General features: G+C 35.3%; 1 protein-coding gene across 3 annotated transcripts in view; it reads right to left on the bottom strand.

Moving 5' to 3' along the window:
* Window positions 1-2,388: 2,388 nt before the first annotated feature.
* METTL24 (methyltransferase like 24) overlaps window positions 2,389-21,811 on the bottom strand; it is a 175,395-nt gene continuing 155,972 nt past the window's right edge. For all 3 annotated transcript variants that reach the window (XM_031964419.1, XM_023503162.2, XM_031964420.1), the window contains one exon: window positions 2,389-2,743. In XM_031964419.1, coding sequence (XP_031820279.1) covers window positions 2,429-2,743 — 315 coding nt within the window. In that variant the 3' untranslated portion in view covers window positions 2,389-2,428. The remainder of the gene's footprint in view (window positions 2,744-21,811) is intronic.

Genomic DNA, 21,811 nt, shown 5'->3' with positions numbered 1-21,811 from the left:
AAAACCTTGTAAACAAAGATGATGTCATATATATCCAAAGGGACAAACTTCATATAGTCAGTCAATTAGCTTTTTTTCCCCCTGAGGCAATTGGGGTTAAGTGACTTGCCGAGTCACACAGCTAGGAAGTATTAAGTGTCTAAAGGCAAATTTGAACTCCGGTCCTTCTGGTTCTCTATCTACTATATCAACTAGTTTCTCTATCGATTAGCATTTATTAATGCTCACTCTGTGCTAGTTACTGAATCCAATCTAGATCAACTCTTTCATTTTGTCAATAAGGAGAGAAAAGCCCTAAAGAGGTTATATCTCACAATGGTAATAAGTATCAGAGGTAGGCATTAAACTCAAGTCCTTTTTCCTTTAAAGCCCTGCTCCTATACCACAAAAAAAAAAAAAAAAAAAAAAAAAAAAAAAAATGCCCTTGACATCTAAAAGAACTAATTTCTCTAAAAAAAGAAACCATACTGTGAATGTTAATGAAACTCTGGTGTTAACACCCCACAAAGCAGGGCAGGGTGTGACTACTGAAAATAAAACCTCATTAAAATGATGTTGATGGGTAATGATAAAGAAAAAACACCAAGTAGAGTTTTAGGAAACATGTTTTGAAGGTAGCAGCAATCTGAACAGAAAACTTCCATTTGATTTTAAGGGAAGATGCAATAATTACTTTGTATATATTCATCTATTTAATCTACTTATATTTTCTCTCCTGACAGAATATAAGCTCCTTGAGGACAGAGAGTGTTTCATTTTCCTTTTGTGTATAGTGGCTAGCATAGTTCCCAGAACAAAGTAGTATTTGGGAAATGCTTGTTGATTGACTGACAGCTGGACCGGGCTTTGTGTTTGGTTTTATGGGAGTGGAAGGGGATCCAGGACAGGCAGTTGGGAATATTTGATAAAGCATTGGAATTGGTCAAGAATACCTGGCTTTGAATTTTATCTCAGATATTTATTACTGTAAAATCCTCAATATGTCTCTTAACTTTTCTGACTTGTCTTTGTAGTAGTAAAAGGAAGGAAAATCACATCTACCTTATAGATTTGCTGTATGGCTCAAAGTGAGATTATAGATTTCAAGCACTTTGGGCAATACTCATATTAGAACTATATTAATCTGAGTGATTAGGATGATGATGAGAAAGGAATGAGAAGGAATCTATGTCAGAGCTGATAATTCTTAATAGCCTAACCCTGTTACTCTCCCCATCTTAAAGCATAGAATAAAATGCTTGTGCAAATCCAGGCAATCATTTAGTCCTCAAATTAGTTATTTCCTGAAACGATTCTGTCCTAGGAGTGAAGAAAAATATCACAAGTCAAAGCAGAAGTTGAGAAGAGAGTGACATAATCCATAATATCATGAAGGATAGAGACAGGGGGAACAGAGAAAGTCAAAGTTCAAACCCAGAAAAGGATTTTCAGCTTCACAAATGTGAAGATATAGGTTAAAAATAAAGTAAGATTCAAAAGAATTTAGGCACGTTGGAGTGATAGATTTGCATAATGAATTACTGAGAGAAAATAGGATGTTAATGTTTGGGGAGGGTACACCCCAAGCCTCTGAAATCAATCCACACCCCTTGAAACATCCAATCCAACATCTCATCCAAACACAAAAGGCTTGTCAATCATGAGCCCAATTTGATATGGCTAGTCTCATAATAAGAATTATAGGGATAGTAACTACATCTGTGATTCTAATGATATAGAGAACTCCTAAATAACAAAATTCTCTTTACTAATACAGGTCATCGCTTTCTCTGCAATTTATATTTTTCTTGGAGTTTCCTAGACATTGAGAGGTTAAATAAGCTGCCTTGGGTTACATGGCCAGTACATGGCAGGAGAAGAATCTGAATCAAGTTTTCTTCCCTCCAGTGTCCCCTTACCCTCCATTATTACATCCTAATGCAATAATGGTTTTCATAATATGACATTTATATGGCACTTTAAGAGAGTCAAAGTGCTTTACATTTGAACCCCATGAGGTAGGTATTCTTGATCCCAAAACTGAGTCTAGAGTGACTTACCTAATTAGGGTCATAGGTCAGAAACAAGATTTAAATCCTCATCTTCCCAACTCCAAGTCCAGCTTTTTATCACTATATATCAGAGGTGTCAAGCTCAAATACAAATGAGGGCCACTAATCCATACATAAGGATCTCTGGAGATTGCATATAGACAGCTTTAAAATGTCTTATTATCTATGTTTTATTTTATTATTTATTTTGTAAAATATTTCCCATATTTTAATCTGATTCAGGCTATACTAGTGAATATTGTGGCTGTATTTGATACCTCTGCTCTATACCATGTGTCTGCCTCTCATAGGTCCTAGACATTTCAGTAATTATCTAAATGTTTGCTTCAAAACTTACCATAAACAACTCAATTATACTCATGAACCCACTTCACATTTCACTTCCACCTCATGTTCACCCAGCTGAGAATATAACAGCTACTTGCATTGAAAAGTTCTTTCTTTAGGAATAGCTGTGGTTTGGATAGGTCTTTGTAAGTGTGAAAGAGCTTGAAATCCTGCAGTTCTAACTCTTTGAGGAGACTGTACCAGAAGCGTACCACAGAGCTGTCACTGCCACCAATCTCAAACCCAGGCCAGTGGAGGTGGATCTCAAACACCAGCTGTCCAATCTGTTCAAGAACACCTTCCAGGATCAAGTTTTCCAAAATTTTCCATTCAGCACTTTCCAGATCAGCCTTGAGGACATCAATCTGTAACAAAGGAAAAGAAAAAATAAAGTGATATGTAACTGCATAAGCAAACTCCATAATGACTGTTAAAAATAATATTCCTTGACGCCATAAGTTTTTAACTTCTACTCAGTATGTGTACACAGCAGGCTTTTTTGGTAAATACTATTTTATTTTTTTCCAATTACATGTAAAGACAATTTTCAACATTTATTTATAGTAATATTGAGTTCCATAATTTTCTCCCTCCTTTTCTTACCCGTCCCTAAGATGAGAAGCAATCTAATAAAGATTATACATATGGAATTGTGTTATATATATACATACATATTTTCCACCCAAGTCATGTTGTAAAAGACACTAAACAAAAGGGAAAAACTGTAAGAAAAGGGAAAAGTGAAAATGCATGCTTTTATCTTCATTCAGACTTTGCAGTTCATTCTCTGCATGTGGATGACATTTTCTGTCATGAATCTTTTAGAGTTGTCTTGAATCATTGTACTGTTGAGAAAAGTTAAGTCAATCATAGTTGATTATCCCACAACATTGCTATGACTGTTCTTCTGGTTCTTCTTACTTCACTCAGCATCAATTCATGTAAATTTTTGCAGGTTTTTCTGAAATCCACCTGCTCATCATTTCTTAGAGCACAATAATATTCCATTACATTCATATGCTATAACTTGGTCAGCCATTACCCAATTGATAGACATTCCCTCAATTTCCCATTCTTTGCCACCATAAAAAGAGACAGCACACTTTTAAATATACCATTGGGCATTAAATATTTGTATTTTATATTTTGACTTCTGCCTACACTTTCCTTCACCAAATACTCCTTGGATCCCCTTTATGATGTGAACGTAACCTTGAGTCTTTGAAGACCATACCACTGAAATGCAAGTTCTGACAGATGCTACATACTGTGAAGGCATGGAGTATTAAAAACTATTTTCACAAAATACTGTTGCATCTGCTTTCAAAAGACCACCCTCATTTAGAATCATCATCAAAAGATAGACCTCCTGGATTTTAAATCTTTGACCATGGCAACCTATGAAACAAAGAAAAATATAAAATGACCCTTAGCCTTGAGCAGCCCCCTTGTACTTCTTCGGTGATGATTGGAAAGTGGGCAAAAAACACTAAAGGTAATTGTTATTTGCCTTATTAGGAACAAGAGTCATACAAGATGTGTCGGCAGAGATGGGTTTGCGATTTACGACATTGAGAGAGTACCCCCTCATTAATGATATCACAAGTTCACTGGGTTATTTGCACTTCAATTCAAAATGTAGCATTTTACTACACAAATTACATATAAACACATGTAGACAATGTAGTTTTAAACTTTAATCACTTAAAACCACATTATAACTTTTGAGGCATCCTCTAAATTCTAAGAATATGGGAAAAGAGTGGATAGAGAATGCTCTGATTTGTGAGAGATATTTTTATACTTCCTATAACTTCTCTTTCTTTCCATATAATACTCACCCATATAGTTATAAAAACTAACATATTAATTAGTTTATTGATATTGAGGAGATATTGTCTTTTTTGTATAATATTGTGGGGAATATGCCAGATAAGAGCATATTGTACATGAGCAAGAGTACATAATCTCCAATGCTTGAAGGTAACTCTAGAAGCTGCAAGGAAAAAAAAGTAGCTACCTTCTGGATATGTGACCTGATTGCTGTTATTTGTCCTTTATTCTCAAAGAGGACCATAACAAGATATCATAACATGCAAGTGAATTCAATTTAAGTGAGAGAGAGCTATGTAAAGACACCAGCCTTACCTTTACCTCAAGAGCCATCTGGGTCCAATGGTAAAATATAGATTAGTATGACTGGAGATAAACAGTGGAAGACCAATAGATTTGATTGTGATCTGGTAGTATTTTGAAAGACTGGTATAGTAGTCTCAGAGTTTACACTAAATTTGCCTATCTCCTCCATTAGAATACAGGGTTCTTGATTAGAGACAGACAATTCTCAACATTCACATGTTCAACTTTTGCAACAGCAAGCATTCTAGTGATTTTATTAGTAACCTCATTTTCACTTTCACATTGCCAACCATCAACATTCACAGCCATACACGGTAGAGAAAAAAAGTGAGAAAGCAGCACCCAAGTCTGTGAAGTGGTTAGTATCTTACTTGGTACTTCAATGATCTGATTCATCTCCAGTAATTCAACTCTATTTGTTGTAGTTATTGTTTAACCTTTAAAATTCAAGTTTTGTGCTGAGATTATACCCCAAAGAATAATGCAAATCTTTTAATTTCTAAATCCAAGCTCCTGTCAATAATGCACTTTCATGAGAGAATAAAGGTGTTAGATAAACTGCCTGCCTGAAAGTCTCTAGGGAGTATGGAGTTAACTAATATAGGATTCATTATATAGTATGATGCCATCATATCTCCATCTGATACCGTGAAAGATTCAAGTTTTAAAAATTTTCAGTTTTAAGAATTTTATTGGACTACAGTATTTATGGTACACAGACAGTTAGGTGACAGTGGATGGAGTGCTGGACCTGAAATCAGAAAGATTCATAATTTTCCTGAGTTGCAGTTCAGCCTCAGATACTTACAAGCTGTGTGACTGAACAAACCATATTACCCTTTTTGCTTTAGTTGCCTTATCTATAAAATGAACTGGAGAAGGAAATGGCAGACAAATTAGGATGCCTGCTCTCAAGGAGGTTATTTTCTGGTAGAAGAAGGTACCATAACAACCAAATATGATATAGAATGTAATGTGAAGTAGTAAAAATTACATGGCCGTAGAGGATGAAGAAAAAGGAACAGTGAGTAATCTTATTGCTGTGAAGGCTGGAAGTGGGAGCATTCAAATGGAAATTGTAAGAAAACTGAGGGGGAGAGAAAGGAGGAGGATAGCGGGCAGAAAGCACAGTAGAAGCAAACCCAACAGGGTGGTAAAAAGAACAGATGTTTAGGAAGTTCCTCTTTCAAATTATGCAGTTTCTGCTACCTCTACCTCTGTTTAGACTTGTCATCATTACCATTTTCTTCCTCTCCTGAGAGATAATATTTGGAGCAATTGGAAGAAAAAAGCTCCCAGGAAATGCCTCGCAAACTTTGGGCAAAGCCCTGGATACATCTATACAGTGAACCCACCATCTGGCTTTGTGCTACTATAAATCAAATGAGGAATATTTCCACCTTCTCCTAAAAGCTTGTTCTGATGCCCCTCTTGGTGTGGGATTTTGATCTCTCAAAGGCCATGGTAATGGAGGAAAGAGAGAGAGAGAGAGAGAGAGAGAGAGAGAGAGAGAAAGAGCGAGAGAGAGAATGACACAGAGACAGACACACCAAGTGTGAAAGGGAAAGGAATAAGCATTTAGTGAAATCTTAACTTGTCTGATTGTCACAACTGTGTGAAGTAAATGCTAGTATTATTCCCATTTTACAATTCAGAAAACTGAGTTAAACAGAATTTAAAGGTCTGCCATGAGTCAGAACCCAGTTTGGAGCTCAGGACTTCCTGATTCAAGCTTAATGCTCTATCTACTATGCTATCTAGCTTCCTCAAAGTACACAGGCATTTATTGAGCACTTACTATATGCTAGGAATCGTGCTAAATGTTAGAGATGCAAAGATAGGAAAAACAATTAATATAAACATATAGACAAAGTAGAAAGAACTAAGAGGGAACAGATGATGGTGGGAAACCTGGATTAGGTGAGATTTGATCTAAATCTTTAAGGAAATCAGGGAAGTGAAGGGATTAAACATGGGGGAAAACTAATGCATACAAAAGATGAAGAGGTCACATAGGAGGAGCTGAAAACACTTTGGAGAGTGCCCAGAAATGAGGAAGATTTAAGAAGTTTAAGACTGGAAAGATAAAACAGACTATTCAAGGAGTAGGTCTGACAGAAATTTCTGCTTAGTGACCTAAGAAAAGGAGATTTTTTTTTTTACTTTAGAGGAACAATGAGGCTTAAAAATCATCAGGAAAAAAAATCACCAAAAAAAGGAAATCTTGAAAATTAAATTTTGAACTTATTATATATTTAAGAAGAAAATCAGATTGTATAAAATTGAGATCCACAGTTTTGCACACAGATAGTTCTCACTTTATGTAAGTGGATTTTCCCTTCTCCCTCTTTCCCTCTCTGTATTTCCACACACACACACACACACTTAAAACAATTTTTATTTAATTCAAATTTGTGGGACAGGGCTAGGTGCTGGTGGAGGATGGAATCAGGCACACAGGTCAAGTTCAAGTGGGAGAAGGGAGTCAGAGAGTTGAGAGCAGGAGAAGGAACACAGGAGTAGACACTTGGGGACCAGATATGGACCCAAATAAGAGAAGTGACCCACAGGAGCCAGGATAGATATACCAGGGTCTGACTCAGATGAAAGCAGGAAAGCTGAAGTAAAGGTCTCTTTTTTCCACCCTGGAGGTCACAAGTCAAGCATCCAATCCAAGCTTCTCTTTGCTTTCATTTGGAAGATTTTTTTGTTTTTTAGGGTTTTCTTTTTTGTTTGTTTGTTTGTTTGTTTTGGGGGGGGGGGTTGTGGGCAGTTAGGACTCCAAGGATTGTTGAGGAGAGTATGCAGCAGTAAAAGAGAGCACAGAAATGTAAAGTTAACTTAGGTGACTTTTTTCACAATAAGGATTTCTTTCAGAATTTTTGTAAAGTTTAGTTTATAAGGTGAATTTACATAAAGCAAAAAAGATCTTTACAATCCTTTTCTATTATACTACGGATATGGAAATGTCCTTTTGATTTAATGTTAAGTTCAGAATTTTTAAAAACAGAAGGAAGAAGGAAGAAGGAAGGAAAAGAGAAGAGGAAGAAGGAAAGAGGAAGGAAGAGGAAGAAAAACACTAGAGAAACCAAATTATCAGAACAAAGTATTCCTAAACCATCTGGATCACTTTAGGAGTTTCAAAGAAAAAGAGAAAGAAGAGAGAAGAAAAAATCTGTCTTTCTCCACCAGAGGAGTGAGCAAAGTAGACGTCTTTGTTAATGTGCATATGGTAATAATTACCAATTCCTTTTGCCAGCTCTTTGGCATTGGCATTATATAGATTGTGTAATCTATTATTAACTTATGCAGACTACTTCTAGGTCTAGGTTAATTAGGTTGCCCAGAGAATCACTTTAGCTAAAACGTCATAAGATTTTTTTTCCTGCTGCTTGAAAAAGAGCTCAGAATTACTGAAGTCTGTTATGTTGCCCACATGATAATTCAGAACAGTGTTCCCCAGGCTTCCCAGGCTGGCAAAATATCTCACAGTTGCCTGCCTCCTATGGTTCAGTTTTTATCAGGCTTAGGGCCATACCCAGGCTTTTAGTGGTTTCTAGGGATGAGGAGGAAGAGGGGGAAAAAAGAAATGGGAAGCTGTGGAAAGTGCAAGATGCAAGGGGGAAAGGGATGAACCATTTATTAGGGTGTTTCATTTTAAGAATTTAAAATGCTTTAAAAATGACCTTTGTTGTGAAAATCTGTAGCATGGACATAAAGGCCTTGTCCACAGATCATTATTGCCCATCCTTGAAGACTAGTGACATCAAGAGGGTGATGTCTTACTTACTACACATCTCTCAGATTGGCTAAAATGAAAGGAAAACATAATGATAAATGTTGGAGGGGATGTGGGAAAACTGGGACACTGATGCATTGTTGGTGGAGCTGTGAACAGATTCAACCATTCTGGAGACCAATTTGGACTGTACCCAAAGGCCTCCAGCAGTGTCTCTAATGGGTCTGTATCCCAAAGAGATAATAAAAAAGGGAAAAGGACCCACATGTGCAAGAATGTTTGTGGCAGCCCTTTTTGTAGTGGCCAGAAACTGGAAACTGAGTGATGCCCATCAATTGGAGAATGGCTGAATAAGTTATAGTATATGAAAGTTATGGAATATTATTGTTCTGTAAGAAATGATCAGCAGAATGATTTAGGAAAGGCCTGGAGAGACTTATATGAATTAATGCTAAGTGAAGTGAACAGAATCAAGAGAACATCATACACAGCAACTACAAGATTATGTGATAGTCAATTCTGATGGACGTGGCTCTTTTCAACAATGAGGTGATTCAGGACAATTCTAGTAGACTTGTGATAGAGAGCCATCTGCAACCAGAGAGAGAACTGTGGGGACTGAATGTGGATCACATCATGTTATTTTTACCTTTTGTTGTTGTTTACTTGCTTTTTTCTCTCTCATTTTTTTTCCTTTTTGATTTTGATTTTTCTTGTGCAGCATGATAATTGTGGAAATATGTATAGAAGAATTATACATGTTTAACATATATTGGATTACTGGCTGTCTTGGGGAGGGAGTGGGGAAAAGGGAATGAGAAAAATTTGGAACACAAGATTTTGCAAAGGTGAATGTTGAGAATTGCTTATGCATGTATTTTGAAAATAAAAAGCTATTTTTAAAAAGAGGGTGATGTCTTGACTAGTGAGTGAATTGGATTTAAGTGAGACACAGCAAAAGTCATCAGCCCCATTCTCTCCTCCAGAGTCATGGAGAGTCCAGTGGTAAGAAATGGGTCAAAAATGACTGGTGATGGTCTCAAATGCAGTGAGAGACCTTGATCTTTTTAAGGTAAGGTTTTTCCAGGTCTCAATTTGAGGCAATACCCATTCAGTAGGTTAGAAATTAGGAAAGAACTGAGATAAAAGATGCCCTACTTTGCCTTCACAAAAGAATCAATCAGGTAGAAGACCCTCAGAGTTTTCTGTTCACAACAGTGATTGGGAAACCCTGATCTAGAAACTCAACAATCACTCCTCTGTCTGGGTACAAAGCAGAATATTAATTCTATTTTTGCATGTATTTATACTGAATGTGAATGATTTATTAGGAAATTAAAGGGATAACATCAAGGTTAAGCTAGAAAATGCAAAATCAAATTTTGCATTATTTTGTTTATATAATTTATGGGCATTCTTGTCTTTTTTTATTTCAAAATTTATTTTAGAATATTTATGATAAAATGCAACAAAGCATGACTTATTAGCAACTAGAAGATAATTATCATCAGTTTATAGCACACCAAAACATGCTTTCTAAGGGAGTAGGATTTTATTTTTTCAAATGTTAATCAATTATAAACAATGATGATCAGCATGTTTTTAGAAATAAATTCTAGAAGTAGGGGAAGGAATCATACAATGGGAAGTGGCAGGTGATGTGATAACAATTATCAATATATAATTATTTTGAAAAATGCAAACTGTCCCTTCTGCATTCCACCTGTTACAATAAAACCTCTGTGTCATTTGAGCTACATTAATTCATCCAGCCAGACTTAGGATTGCACCACATTGAGCTGCTTCTTTCTGCTTTGGGAGTAGTGGTAGCAAAATGGTGAATAAAACATGAAATTTTCTCTTTCTGTCTGTATTTCCTATTAGCTAGAGGCTCAAGCCTCAGAAATTCATATTACCATAACAATTTTACAGCCAAGATTCTCATTATTACCACTTGATATATCCCACATTATTACATTATTATGAAGCACTAAACACCTCTGAATAAAAAGGCTGCACACCTCTGTGAAGGCCTTAATGTGCAACTTATCAGCAATCAGAACTCTGAAACCTGAGCACCAGAGACTCTGACCCCCCATGAAGTCTGCTTGCATTTTTCAAATCTTAGAAAATGCTGAGCCCTTTCCCAAATGAAAAAGTTTGGTTATTTCAGCCTTCACCTCCAATTAAACAGAAAGATAATTTCTTGCTGGGATATAGTTTAGAGGGTAAATCAGACTATTAGATAAATTCAATTCAGATAACACCTATTAACCTTTGGAGAAGATGAAGAGATTTTCTTCTCTGCAAGGGAATCTAAAAACGAGGCTGTAACCTAAGACATAAGTGGAATTTATTGTAGTCGCTATAGCAGGACTTGAGGGATTTTGAAAAGGCAACCCAACCAATCTCTGCTACTACCGCTATCAACATTTTATCCCACAGACAGCTTGAAGACTTCATAGAAAGCTGGGCTTTTCCCACCAGTGCTTTGAATGGATTAACTAGCATATTTTACTGGGGTAAATACATCCAATTACCACATTTAGATAAAAGTTTCTCCAACAAAATTGTTCAGAGATCAAAAGAGCAGAAGAGATGGTATCTAGACCCTCAAGATGGATGTTGCTGAAGAGATGTTGGATATCTCTCATCTTCCAAATGTGGATTCCTATTCATTCAATGAGCATTTTTTTCTCCTCAACAGTATTTTATTTTTCCAATTACATGTAAAGATAGTTTTCAAAATACATTTTTGTAATATTTTGAGTTTCAATTTTTTCTCCCTCCCTTCCTTAACTTCCTTCTCCTCCATTATCTCCTCCCTGCCCAAGACAGAAAACAATATGATATAGGTTATACATGTACAATCATGTATGTATTTCCAAATTACTCATGTTGTGAAAGAAAATTCAGAACAAAATAGAAAAACCACAAGAAAGAAAAAGCAAGCAAACAAAAAAAAGTGAAATATCTTTTCTTCAATCTGCATTCAGTCTCTCCATAGTTCTTTCTCTGGATGTAGATGACACTTTCTATCCCAAATCTACTGGAATTGTCTTGGATCATTGCTCAATGAGTATTAAATGTTAACTAATGGCTAGACACTGTGCTGAGCACTAGGGATGCAAAAACAGTCCCTATTATCAAGGAGCATCCATTTTAATAAAAAGGTGGGAGGGGAGGGAGAGAACCTGCATGCGAATGGATACATGCAAGACAGATATCGAGTGTATATAAAGTAATTTTAGAAGATATAACAACAGAAGCTAGATTAACCAGGTAAGACTTCCTGCAGCAGGAGGCATTTCAGCTGACTCTTAAAGGACACCTGGTGAAGATTAAAAAGGAAGAACATTCCAAGCCTGGAGAAAGGTAACTCCAAAGTTATAGAGACAAGAGTTGTAACCTCCTTTGGAAGAACAAAGCCTAGATGAGTTTGCCTGAATTGTGGAGTGTCTGGAGGGAAATAATACATAAGACTGAAAAGACAAAAGAGGGTGAAAGAGCTTTAAATGACAAATAGAATTTATATTTTATTGTAGCAGAATTATGGAGCCACTGAAGTTCATACTATAAGGAATGGATCCTGTCAGACTTAGCTTTAGGAGAATAAATTTGACAGCTATGTGAATGGTGGATGGGCACGAGAAGAGACATGAGGCTGGAAAACCAATTTAGGATGTTATAACAGTAGTCTAGGCAAAAGGTGACAAGAGCCTGAACTATGGTGGTGGCTGAGTCAGTGGAGAGAAAGGGATGGATGTTGAAATGTCCTGAGAATAGTGATAGTTGCTCCACAGATCAAGAACGTGGAATCCAACACAGTTTGGGAAGATGTTTTACCACTCTCTGCTCTAATAACAATTATGACAGTCCCAATACTCCCAGAACAATATGAGTTTTAAAAAGTAAGGTCATCTACCACATCCATCAGTCATTCTGACTTTTGTCTTGCCATTGGACTCCAATGATTCTGTAAGTGAAGCTGATGATTGTGTAACTCTGGCTAACTTAAATCTAAATCATACACAAGTCAAAGCCATAAAATTATTGATCTTCTTGAAGAATGAAGGAACAACAACAATAACAACAATCCTAGAACAATCTTACATTCAGAAGCAAAATAAAATGTCTCCAGACCTTTTGGAAATAAATAGCCAGCAGAATTCCCAATTAAAGAGGCTGTATATTGAGATCAAAAAAAGCATTGAATCTAGTTTCAAGAGAATTTGATTTTAGATCGTGGCTATGCTATCAGTAACATCACCTCTGGGATCTTTGGAAAAAACCACATTTTTCTGGGCCTTGGATCCTTTTTCTGTAAAATAAGATATTTGACTTAGATCAGGGTTCTTTATATTTTTAAATAAATATGTACTCTTTTGGCAGTTTGGTTAAGCAGCTAGGTGGTACAATAAATAGAATCACTGAGCCCGGAGTCAGGAATACCTGAGTGCCGATTCGACCTCAGAAACTTACTAGCTATGTGACTCTGGACAAGTCACATAACTCTCTTTGCTTCCATTTTTTCATCTATAAAAATGAGCTGAAGAAGGAAATGGCAAAACTACTCCACTATCTCTACCAAGAAAACCCCAGATAGGGTGAGAAGATTTGGACACAACTGAACATCAACATGGACCCTTATCAGAACAATAGTTTTAAATGCATAAGACAAAATACATAGAATTACAAAGGAAACCAATTATACTGAAATGCAGTTATGAAGATTTTTTTTTAAGTTTACAGCCTCCAGGTTAAATGATCCCTGGAATGAGTTCTAGATTCCTTCTATTTTTGTCCTTTTTCAGACACAGAGGCAAGGCTGGCCTTGGACCAAACTGCAAAGGTAAGTAAATTTAGATTAAGTATCCTATACCTGTCTTTCTTTCCTTTCTGCTATATCCTGACACCTCCTCTCTTTTTAATCTTTTTGTTTTTGGAAAAAAAGTTATAATTGCTTTGTGAAGTAACACAAGTATTTTCATAACATAGTAGAATAGCAATTTTAAAAAAGATGATTGGACATGAAATTGCAAATCTATTATGAAACACCATCTAGACACTCATACAACCTTATGGCATCACAAAAATACATCATCCTGCAACACTTCTTTCAGGCTTATTCTCCAGGGAAGCATACCATATTCCAAAGTTAACTCTCCCTCCTTCTCTGCCTCTATTTAATCTTCAGTTTTTGGCAGTACATATCCCAGATAGGAGGAAAACAATCTAATTAAATGAATTCCCACTAAATTATGATTAAATGAAATTCCCGTATTTATACTGGAATAGTTGCATTAAAAGGTATGCTGGATAATTCAAATCAAGTAAAAAAAAAGCATTTGATGTCAAGTCAGAAAATCTAGGCTGAAATCCCAATTCTGCTATTTACCTTGGGCCTTAGCTAAATAATTTAACTACTCTAAGACTCAATTTTTCCCATCTATATAAAGAGAATATTGGATTCCTCTAAAAAAGTCTTTCAACTTTAAACCCAATGACTTAAGATCTCTCTCAGTTCCCTTCCCCCAAATAGCAAAACCACAAGCTCTATAAGTCTCTCATTAATGACAGTTTGGAAGAGCCAAGTAAAGATAAGTAAGGAAGATAAAATATGCTGGAGCAGGCAAATCTTTCCAACAGTCCTGAAAATACACCATGCAAAACCACACAAGCATACAGATCAATGACTTCCTACTCCAACAGCTCTGTTCCAAACAGGGTGACTTCATTTTACATGCAATACTTGGTTAGTTGGTTTCCCCTGGCAACTGTTATTTCTGCCCTTAGATACAATCTGGGATGCAAACAGAGAGGCTTCTGAAAGCAGATTATAGCTGGGAGGAGGTCCATCAGAAGGCAGCTGTATAAAGAATGTGTAACATTCACATTTCTAGCCTAGTCTTTGTATGGGACATCTTTGAGGTTTTTATAATTTAAATAAGTCAAAAAGGGGATTTAGTTACCTTTATAATCCAAGGCTCAAAACCGTTTTATATAAAACTCTTTTCATTGATAGAGATTGATTACTCAGTGCGATGAGGGGTATACTAGGTGAAATTTTGGGAGAAAGAGGACCATGTGTTTTCTCTCTTGAAGATGGAATCCACAAAACTGAGATCCCTCTTCTCCTAAACTCTCCCATAACTCCCTAACTCATCAATTTCCAACAATGAAAGAGGTTTTATGAACTTTTGAGTCATATTGATTCCATGATTATGCTTTAGGCAGTTGCTTCTGGATTAATGGTAGTGCCTGTTCAGTGTAGTTTAAACCAAATAAGGAGACAGTCATTATGATTGGTATTAATAAGGAAAAGTTTCATTCCAGCCTCTGACCTATACTAGCTGTCTGACCCTTGGCAAATCATTAATCTCTTAGTGGTCCAGGACACTTTCTAAGAATATAAATTGTAAAATAGATGCTGATCTGCCTCAGTACAGGCAATCCCTAAATGGGAACTCTGCATAATGATTATATTAAATCAAAGACATAATCTGTCCCACACTATCCACTCTATCCTTTTCTATAAAAATGAAAATATCTTAAGAAAATCACCTTATGTGATGAACCAAATCAGTTCCAATAGAGCAGTAATGAACTGAACCAGCTACACCCAGCGAAAGAACTCTGGGAGATGATTATGAACCACTACATAGAATTCCCAATCCCTCTATTTTTGTCCACCTGCATTTTTGATTTTCTTCACAGGATAATTGTACACTATTTCAAAGTCCGATTCTTTTTGTACAGCAAAATAACTACTTCGACATGTATACATATATTGTATTTAAAATATACTTTAATATATTTAACATGTATTGGTCAACCTGCCATCTGGGGGAGGGGATGGGGGAAAGGAGGGGAAAAATTGGAACAAAAGGTTTGGCAATTGTCAATGCTGTAAAATTACCCATGCATAAAACTTGTAAATAAAAAGCTATAATAAAAAAAAGAAAAAAGAAAATCACCTTACTCATGTGAACTGGTCCAGCCATTCTGGAGAGCAATGGAGTTCTATACCAAAAGAACTATAAAACTGCACAAATTCTTTTTACCCAGCAACACTTTTGCTAGGTTTGTGTCCCAAAAAGATTATTTAAAAAGGGAGGTAGAGAATGGCCTACTTATGCAAAATATTTATAGTAACTTTTTTAGGGTGGGTAACAACTGGAAATCAAGGGAATGCCCATCAACTGGGAAATGGATGAATAAATTATGGCATATGATTGTAATGGAATATTATCGTGCTATAAAAAATGATAAACAGGTGGATTTCAGAAAAACTTGCAAAGACTTCCGTGAACTGATGCAGTGTAAAGTGAACAGAATCAGTAGAACACTGTACATAGTAACGGCAATATTGTATGATGGGTTGTGCATGACTTGGCTATTCTCAGCAATACAATGAGCTAAGACAGTCTCAAAGGACTCACAATGAAAAATACTATCCAACTTGAGAAAAAGGACTGATGCTATCTGAATACATATTGAAGCATATTATCTTTCTTTCCTTCCTTCCTTCCTTCCTTCCTTCCTTCCTTCCTTCCTTCCTTCCTTCCTTCCTTCCTTCTTTCCTTCCTTCCTTCCTTCTTTCCTAAGTCTTCTTGCACAAAATGACCAACATGGAAATATTTTACATGACTGCATATGTAGAACATATAATAGATTGCTAACCATTTCAGGGAGGGAGGAGTGGATTTTAGAACTTAAAACCTAAAGAAAATGTTAAAAAAAAATTATATGTAGTGGGAGAAAAATAAAATATTATTTTTTTAAATTGCACTACTCAGAGATTAATCTTTATTTTCCAATTATTATTATTCCTCTTATTATTAAGAGGACCATGTGTCTTCTCTCTTGAATATGGAAGCCACAAAATTGAGATCTCTCTTTTCCTAAACACTCCCATAACATATATTAAAACAAGGATCAAAAGAAATTCAAAATCCTAGGAAAAGATTTAGTAACTTTTGACACAATTATAACATAACATTTATGAGTTTTGTTAATTCTTAATAAAGAATTATTGTGTGGTTTTTTTCTATAACTGCCCATCCCATCATCCAAGCTGTTCCTGGCAGTTCTTCAGACCATTTTCTTAATGATTTCTGGCTTCTCGGAGAGCACTAAGTGTTCTCAATTTCCCTGTACGCCAACCAACTCTTAGTCCCTCCTGGATGCTATTTCTCTGTTGCATGACCATGATCTGTCTTCTCAAAGTGGAGGGCCTGAATTCATAACTCATTCCTAACTCCTAAATTTAGAACATTTTTCTAATTGGATACTTTAAAAACAGGCTTCTTATTAAAATAGAATCCTATTTAAAATAAGGTAATATTGATCCCAGACCACCCACAATAAAATATACAATCTATCTCCTGACAAAGACATGATAGACTCTGAGAACAGACAGTAATATTTTTTTAATATGACCAATGTGGAAATTAGTTTTATTTGGAAAACAAATACACACACATACACATATGTATACATACATATATAAGTATATGCATATTTATCTATTGATGCATATGAATTTATCCTGCCTAGTCTGGAAATATAAGGGATACTCGTGGAGTTGATCCCACTACTGATTGGTACTGTTCTGTTTCCAATCTCGGTCAGTTTGGCCATCCTTAGGCACCATGATGCCCTCCCACCCCATTCTCAAGGTTTTAACATAGTGATGGCAAACAGTGGTAGTGACAGTTAATCACAGCTCAAAATATTCAAATTCATAAGATCTATCAGGTTCAGTTTCTCTGATCGCAGGGATTGCAGATGTAATTGTACTCAAGAACTATGTATATTTACTATATGATTTTTGTTTTTCTTTTTTTAATGGGAGTTAGAGAAGAGGAGAAAACAAAAAAGAAAAAATAGATTTTTGATCATTAAAAAATAAGGAAAAAATATCAATTTCTTCACAAAATACATATTTCTTTTTTTATTATTAAAGCTTTTTATTTTTAAAACACATGCATAGATAATTTTCAATATTCATCCTTGCAAAACCTTGTGTTCCAAATTTTTCCCCCTCTTCCCTTACCCCTTCCCCTAGACAGCAAATAATCCGATATATGTTAAACATGTGCAGTTCTTCTATATGTATTTCCACAATTATCATGTTGCACAAGAAAGATCAAAAAGGAAAAAAACTGAAAACAAAAAAAATGCAAGCAAACAACAACACAAAGAGTGAAAATACTATGTTGTGATCCACACTCATGTCCCACAGTCCTCTCTTTGGCTCTTTTTATCACAAGACCATTGGAACTGGCCTGTGATATTTATTATAGAATAAGTAGAATGGTCTCCAATAAACAGTAGGTAAGAGTCACAATCGATCAAGAATGATTTACGTGCTTATCATGTGCCGGCACTGTGAGAAGTATTGAGAATACAATTCAAGAAATAAGCCAACAAATAGGGTGTTATTTTACTACTTTTGAACATGTTTTTCTGCATTTCAATAAGCAGAATGTATGTTTCCACATTTTTTGATATCTTCTGATTGTCATGAGTGATCCCTGTATTAATCAGAATTTTACAGAATTTCAAAGTTCTTTTCCTTTACATTTCTGTTAACTCTGGGTTCTCAAAGGCTCTGCGAGCAGATTGAAATTGCTGGTAAGATATTAGCAAGTAGGAAAGGCTTAGAGTATGATTCTGTAATAGACTATGTCTAGCTAAAATTATGGAAAGACTTATCACCAATAGTTTGTCTTGAAGGTGATGAATTATTTGGTCGTGATAATCCTGAAACAAAGAAAAATACAGACTGGGGTGGGGAGTGGCAGGGATGGTAATAAATTGGACAGAAAAAGGGAATGGCTACGAATTATGGCATGGAACTTATTGAAGATAGTTTCCACAAAAATCATTCTGGACTACTAAAAAAATACTGGATACTAAAAAAAATATATTAATTTGACTTGTTGTTCTTGTATTTATTCAGTTATGTCTCACTATGTGACCCTATATGGAGCAGACAAGAACAATTTATTCCAACATTCATGAAGGCAACTGAAGCAGGTGCTGCGAAGGGTTTAGGCTTAGTCACAGGTTGAAGACACCAAGGTCATCTAAGTATCCTTTGTCAGTTGACTGATTTTTGTCTTGCCATTGGACTTTGTCAACTCTAGAAGATAGAGTGAGGTTGATGATTTTATGCAATCTTGCCTCTCTTAAATTTTATTTACAAATCAAGATATCATTTAATAATGTCATTGATTCTCTTTCAGAATATCTTGACTTGCCCAGGATCTCACAGCTAGTAAGTGTCTTGAATCCAGATTTTAAATCAAGAAGATGAATCTTCTTGATTCCTTTCTTGAATCTTCCTTCTGAATCTTCCTTACTCCATCCATTGGACCATCTAGCTGCCCCTAGGCCAGGCAGATGAAATCTAAAGCCTTCTATTCGTGATAATCAAGTTCCCACCTCATTATTTCACTTTTATCCATGCATCCCTAGCACTTAGCACACAATGACCTAAACAAGACACTTAATAAAGGAGATGATTGATTGATACTCAACTATTGATCCTCAAAAATGAGATCTTTGTCAGATGACAGAACTCATGTTCTGTAAAGACTTTGACAAGATTCTCCCTACCAGGAGTTCTTAGCCTGAAATCCACGAATTTGGCTTTGAAAAAATATTATGATACTAATCAAAAAAAAAATGGTGGGAAAAAAATGACAACTACCTAATTCCTCATGTCTATAAAATGATCTGTATATGCATTACAAATATACTTGATGAAAATTAAAGAAAAGCATAAAAAGGTCTCTACTGATTCTTTCCTACAGCAGTCTTCAGTCACATGACTGACTGAAACAAAGAATCCAGGGAATTTATTGACTACTGATAATAATTTTAAAAAGCATTTGACCTGGCAGGGCAAAATAGAGCCTTTAATCTTCTTCCCCAGCAAAAAGTCTACCGTGCATTTGTTGAGAATAGCAGTCCTGGAGATCTGCAATAACACAGATAACTTTGTTTAATAATCGTATGATTATAAAAACCAAGTGAAGCATAAATTTTAGAGATGCTTGCTGTCCTAAAGTGTTTTACACTGCCATAGAGTATGTCATGTGCAGAATCCCAATGGATTCCATTTATTTTTATGAATTCTGTTTAATAGATGGTGAACAATTATCTTTGTCCTTGGTGCTTATTGGTTCATTGACAATACAATGACAATGACTGATTGAACCATGCTATTTGAGGCTGACTAATTGAATTAAGGATGGCATACATCTCATACACACTTTAGACTTAGCCTTTAAAAAGGAATAGACTTAGGTTTATACCAAGTCACTGAGACAGAAAAAGACCAGAACTGAGAGATAAGGGCTACAGAATACCATGTTTAGTTCCCTAGAGAGTAAGGGAAAAGAATGCTTATCCAACTATGTCCCCTCCATAGGAGCCTCTCAGTTCTAGATATAGCAAGCAGAAGGGAACCAAAAGGATCAAAAATTTCCTTTAAGAGAAACCAATATATGGAATAGTTCCCGAACAATTCTATATTCCTGGACATACTCTTCGACCAAGCAGAAGAGTTCTGGGACAAAGACAAAGTTAGAGCTGAAGTATAACAAAAAACGGAACCACAATGTGAAGGGGCAAACCTGGACCTTTATCTCCCACTCATACCAAAGGCTAGCACTCACCTAATTCTTTTCTCTTTGGGGAGAATCTCATCTTTACATTTGTACTCTTAAGTCTGGAATACTATATGGGTCATTAGGAAAGATTGTTTACTGGAGAATAAAGGGCAGCTAGTTTGATTGCTAAGAGCTCAGATGCCATTGGGTGCAAGCACCTTGTATTTTGTATATCCTTAGCCTGAGTGCTTGCATAGGAGCTATATGCCCTTTTGTCTTTTCTGTAGAGAGCAAGATAACAAGCCAGATTTTTATATTTCCAGAGGAATGCTGGGTGAAAACACGATCCAAAGAATGTATAATTTATGAGAAACCTCTTAAAGGCCAAACCTAATCTGAAGTTCTTGGCCAAGGGTTACATGAATACATTCTGAAAATTTCTCTTCAACAAAAAAACATGAAATATGATTTCAACAATTTTTAAAAGTATGTTTCTGGGTTTCTTTGAAGTTGCAATCTGGACATAGCTAGAAGAAATATCCTCGACAACAAAATTAAAAATACATAGAAATGGCTAAATAATAAGCTAATTATAAAAGTATGCTATGTGTATTAAGCCATTTTAATCAGTCAAATATGAATTCTAGATCATTTATGTATCCCCTATTCTTGTTGTTTACTACGGTTATAAACTATAGGAGAAGTGATAGATCTGTATTGGGAAAGGCCTATTATATACACATATACACATAATTTGCAAATCTTAAAGAGTTATGTAAATGGCAGCTATAATTATTATTAAGGAAGAGGAAAAGCATGAGTATATATAAAACACCTACTAAGTGCCAGACATGATGCTAACTGCTTTACAAATATTATCACATATGATGCTCATACCAAAACTGGGAGGTAGGTGCTATTGTTATTCCTATTTTGTTGTTATTGCTGTTTTTCAATCATATCCAATTCCTCATTCCCATATTTGGGTTTTTCTTGGAAAAGATATAAGAGTGGTTTGTTATTTCCTTCCTAAACTCATTTTACAGATGAGGAAATTGTGCTAAACAGAATTAAGTGACTTGCTTAGGATGACACAGCTTGTAAATGGCTGAAGCTGGATTTGAACAAAGATCTTACTGATTCCAGACTCAGGGTTTTATCTACTATACCATTCAGCTGTCTCTTGATGTTATTTATTCAAATTAGAAAAGAAAGAAATCCTTTCTTTTTTTTTAATTCTCAAATGATTGTTCCATTATGACTAAATTTATAATAGAAGTTATTATTGTTTAAATCAAGATTATCATTTAAATAATCTGTAATAAATCCAGTTAATAAATGACATTTACCACATCAGTAATGTGCCTTTCTTTAAAACAAGTGGCACAATTGTTAATTAAATGGTTTCACCCTTACTCCTCAAATGTTCATTGGTATTACGAAAGTTTGACTACTGTATTTTCAATTCATAACTATTTTCTTTTATGTGGCAGTAGAAAAGAAATTACTTCACTGTCATAATACTGAGTTAGCAGTCTTGGTTCAAATCTTAACTGTTACTTACCAGCTGTGTGACCTTAAGCAAGTAACAATTTCTATAAGCCTCAGATTCCTCATCTATAACATGCTAATTAATACTTGTACTTATGTAAAATTTCCAAACTAAAATTACACAGATATAGTCTCAAATGCTATATAGTTCAAGACTATAATCACTATTTCCTAGTGATATGTTCAACTTGAATATAAATTAAAACTATATATGGCTTTTAAAAACATAATAGAAAGAAAAAATGACATCTGAAGATGATTTTTTAAAAATCTTGGATTTTAAAACTTTTTGGTTACCTTGACAACTGTATTTATTACTGTAAAGATTCCAAATAAAAAATTCAGAACAAGCTAACATCAAAATTCATGAACTAATCTCT

The sequence above is a fragment of the Sarcophilus harrisii genome, chromosome 4, assembly GCF_902635505.1.
Source record: "Sarcophilus harrisii chromosome 4, mSarHar1.11, whole genome shotgun sequence".
Classification (NCBI taxonomy): domain Eukaryota; kingdom Metazoa; phylum Chordata; class Mammalia; order Dasyuromorphia; family Dasyuridae; genus Sarcophilus; species Sarcophilus harrisii.
This window is presented reverse-complemented; position numbering and strand designations above follow the sequence as displayed.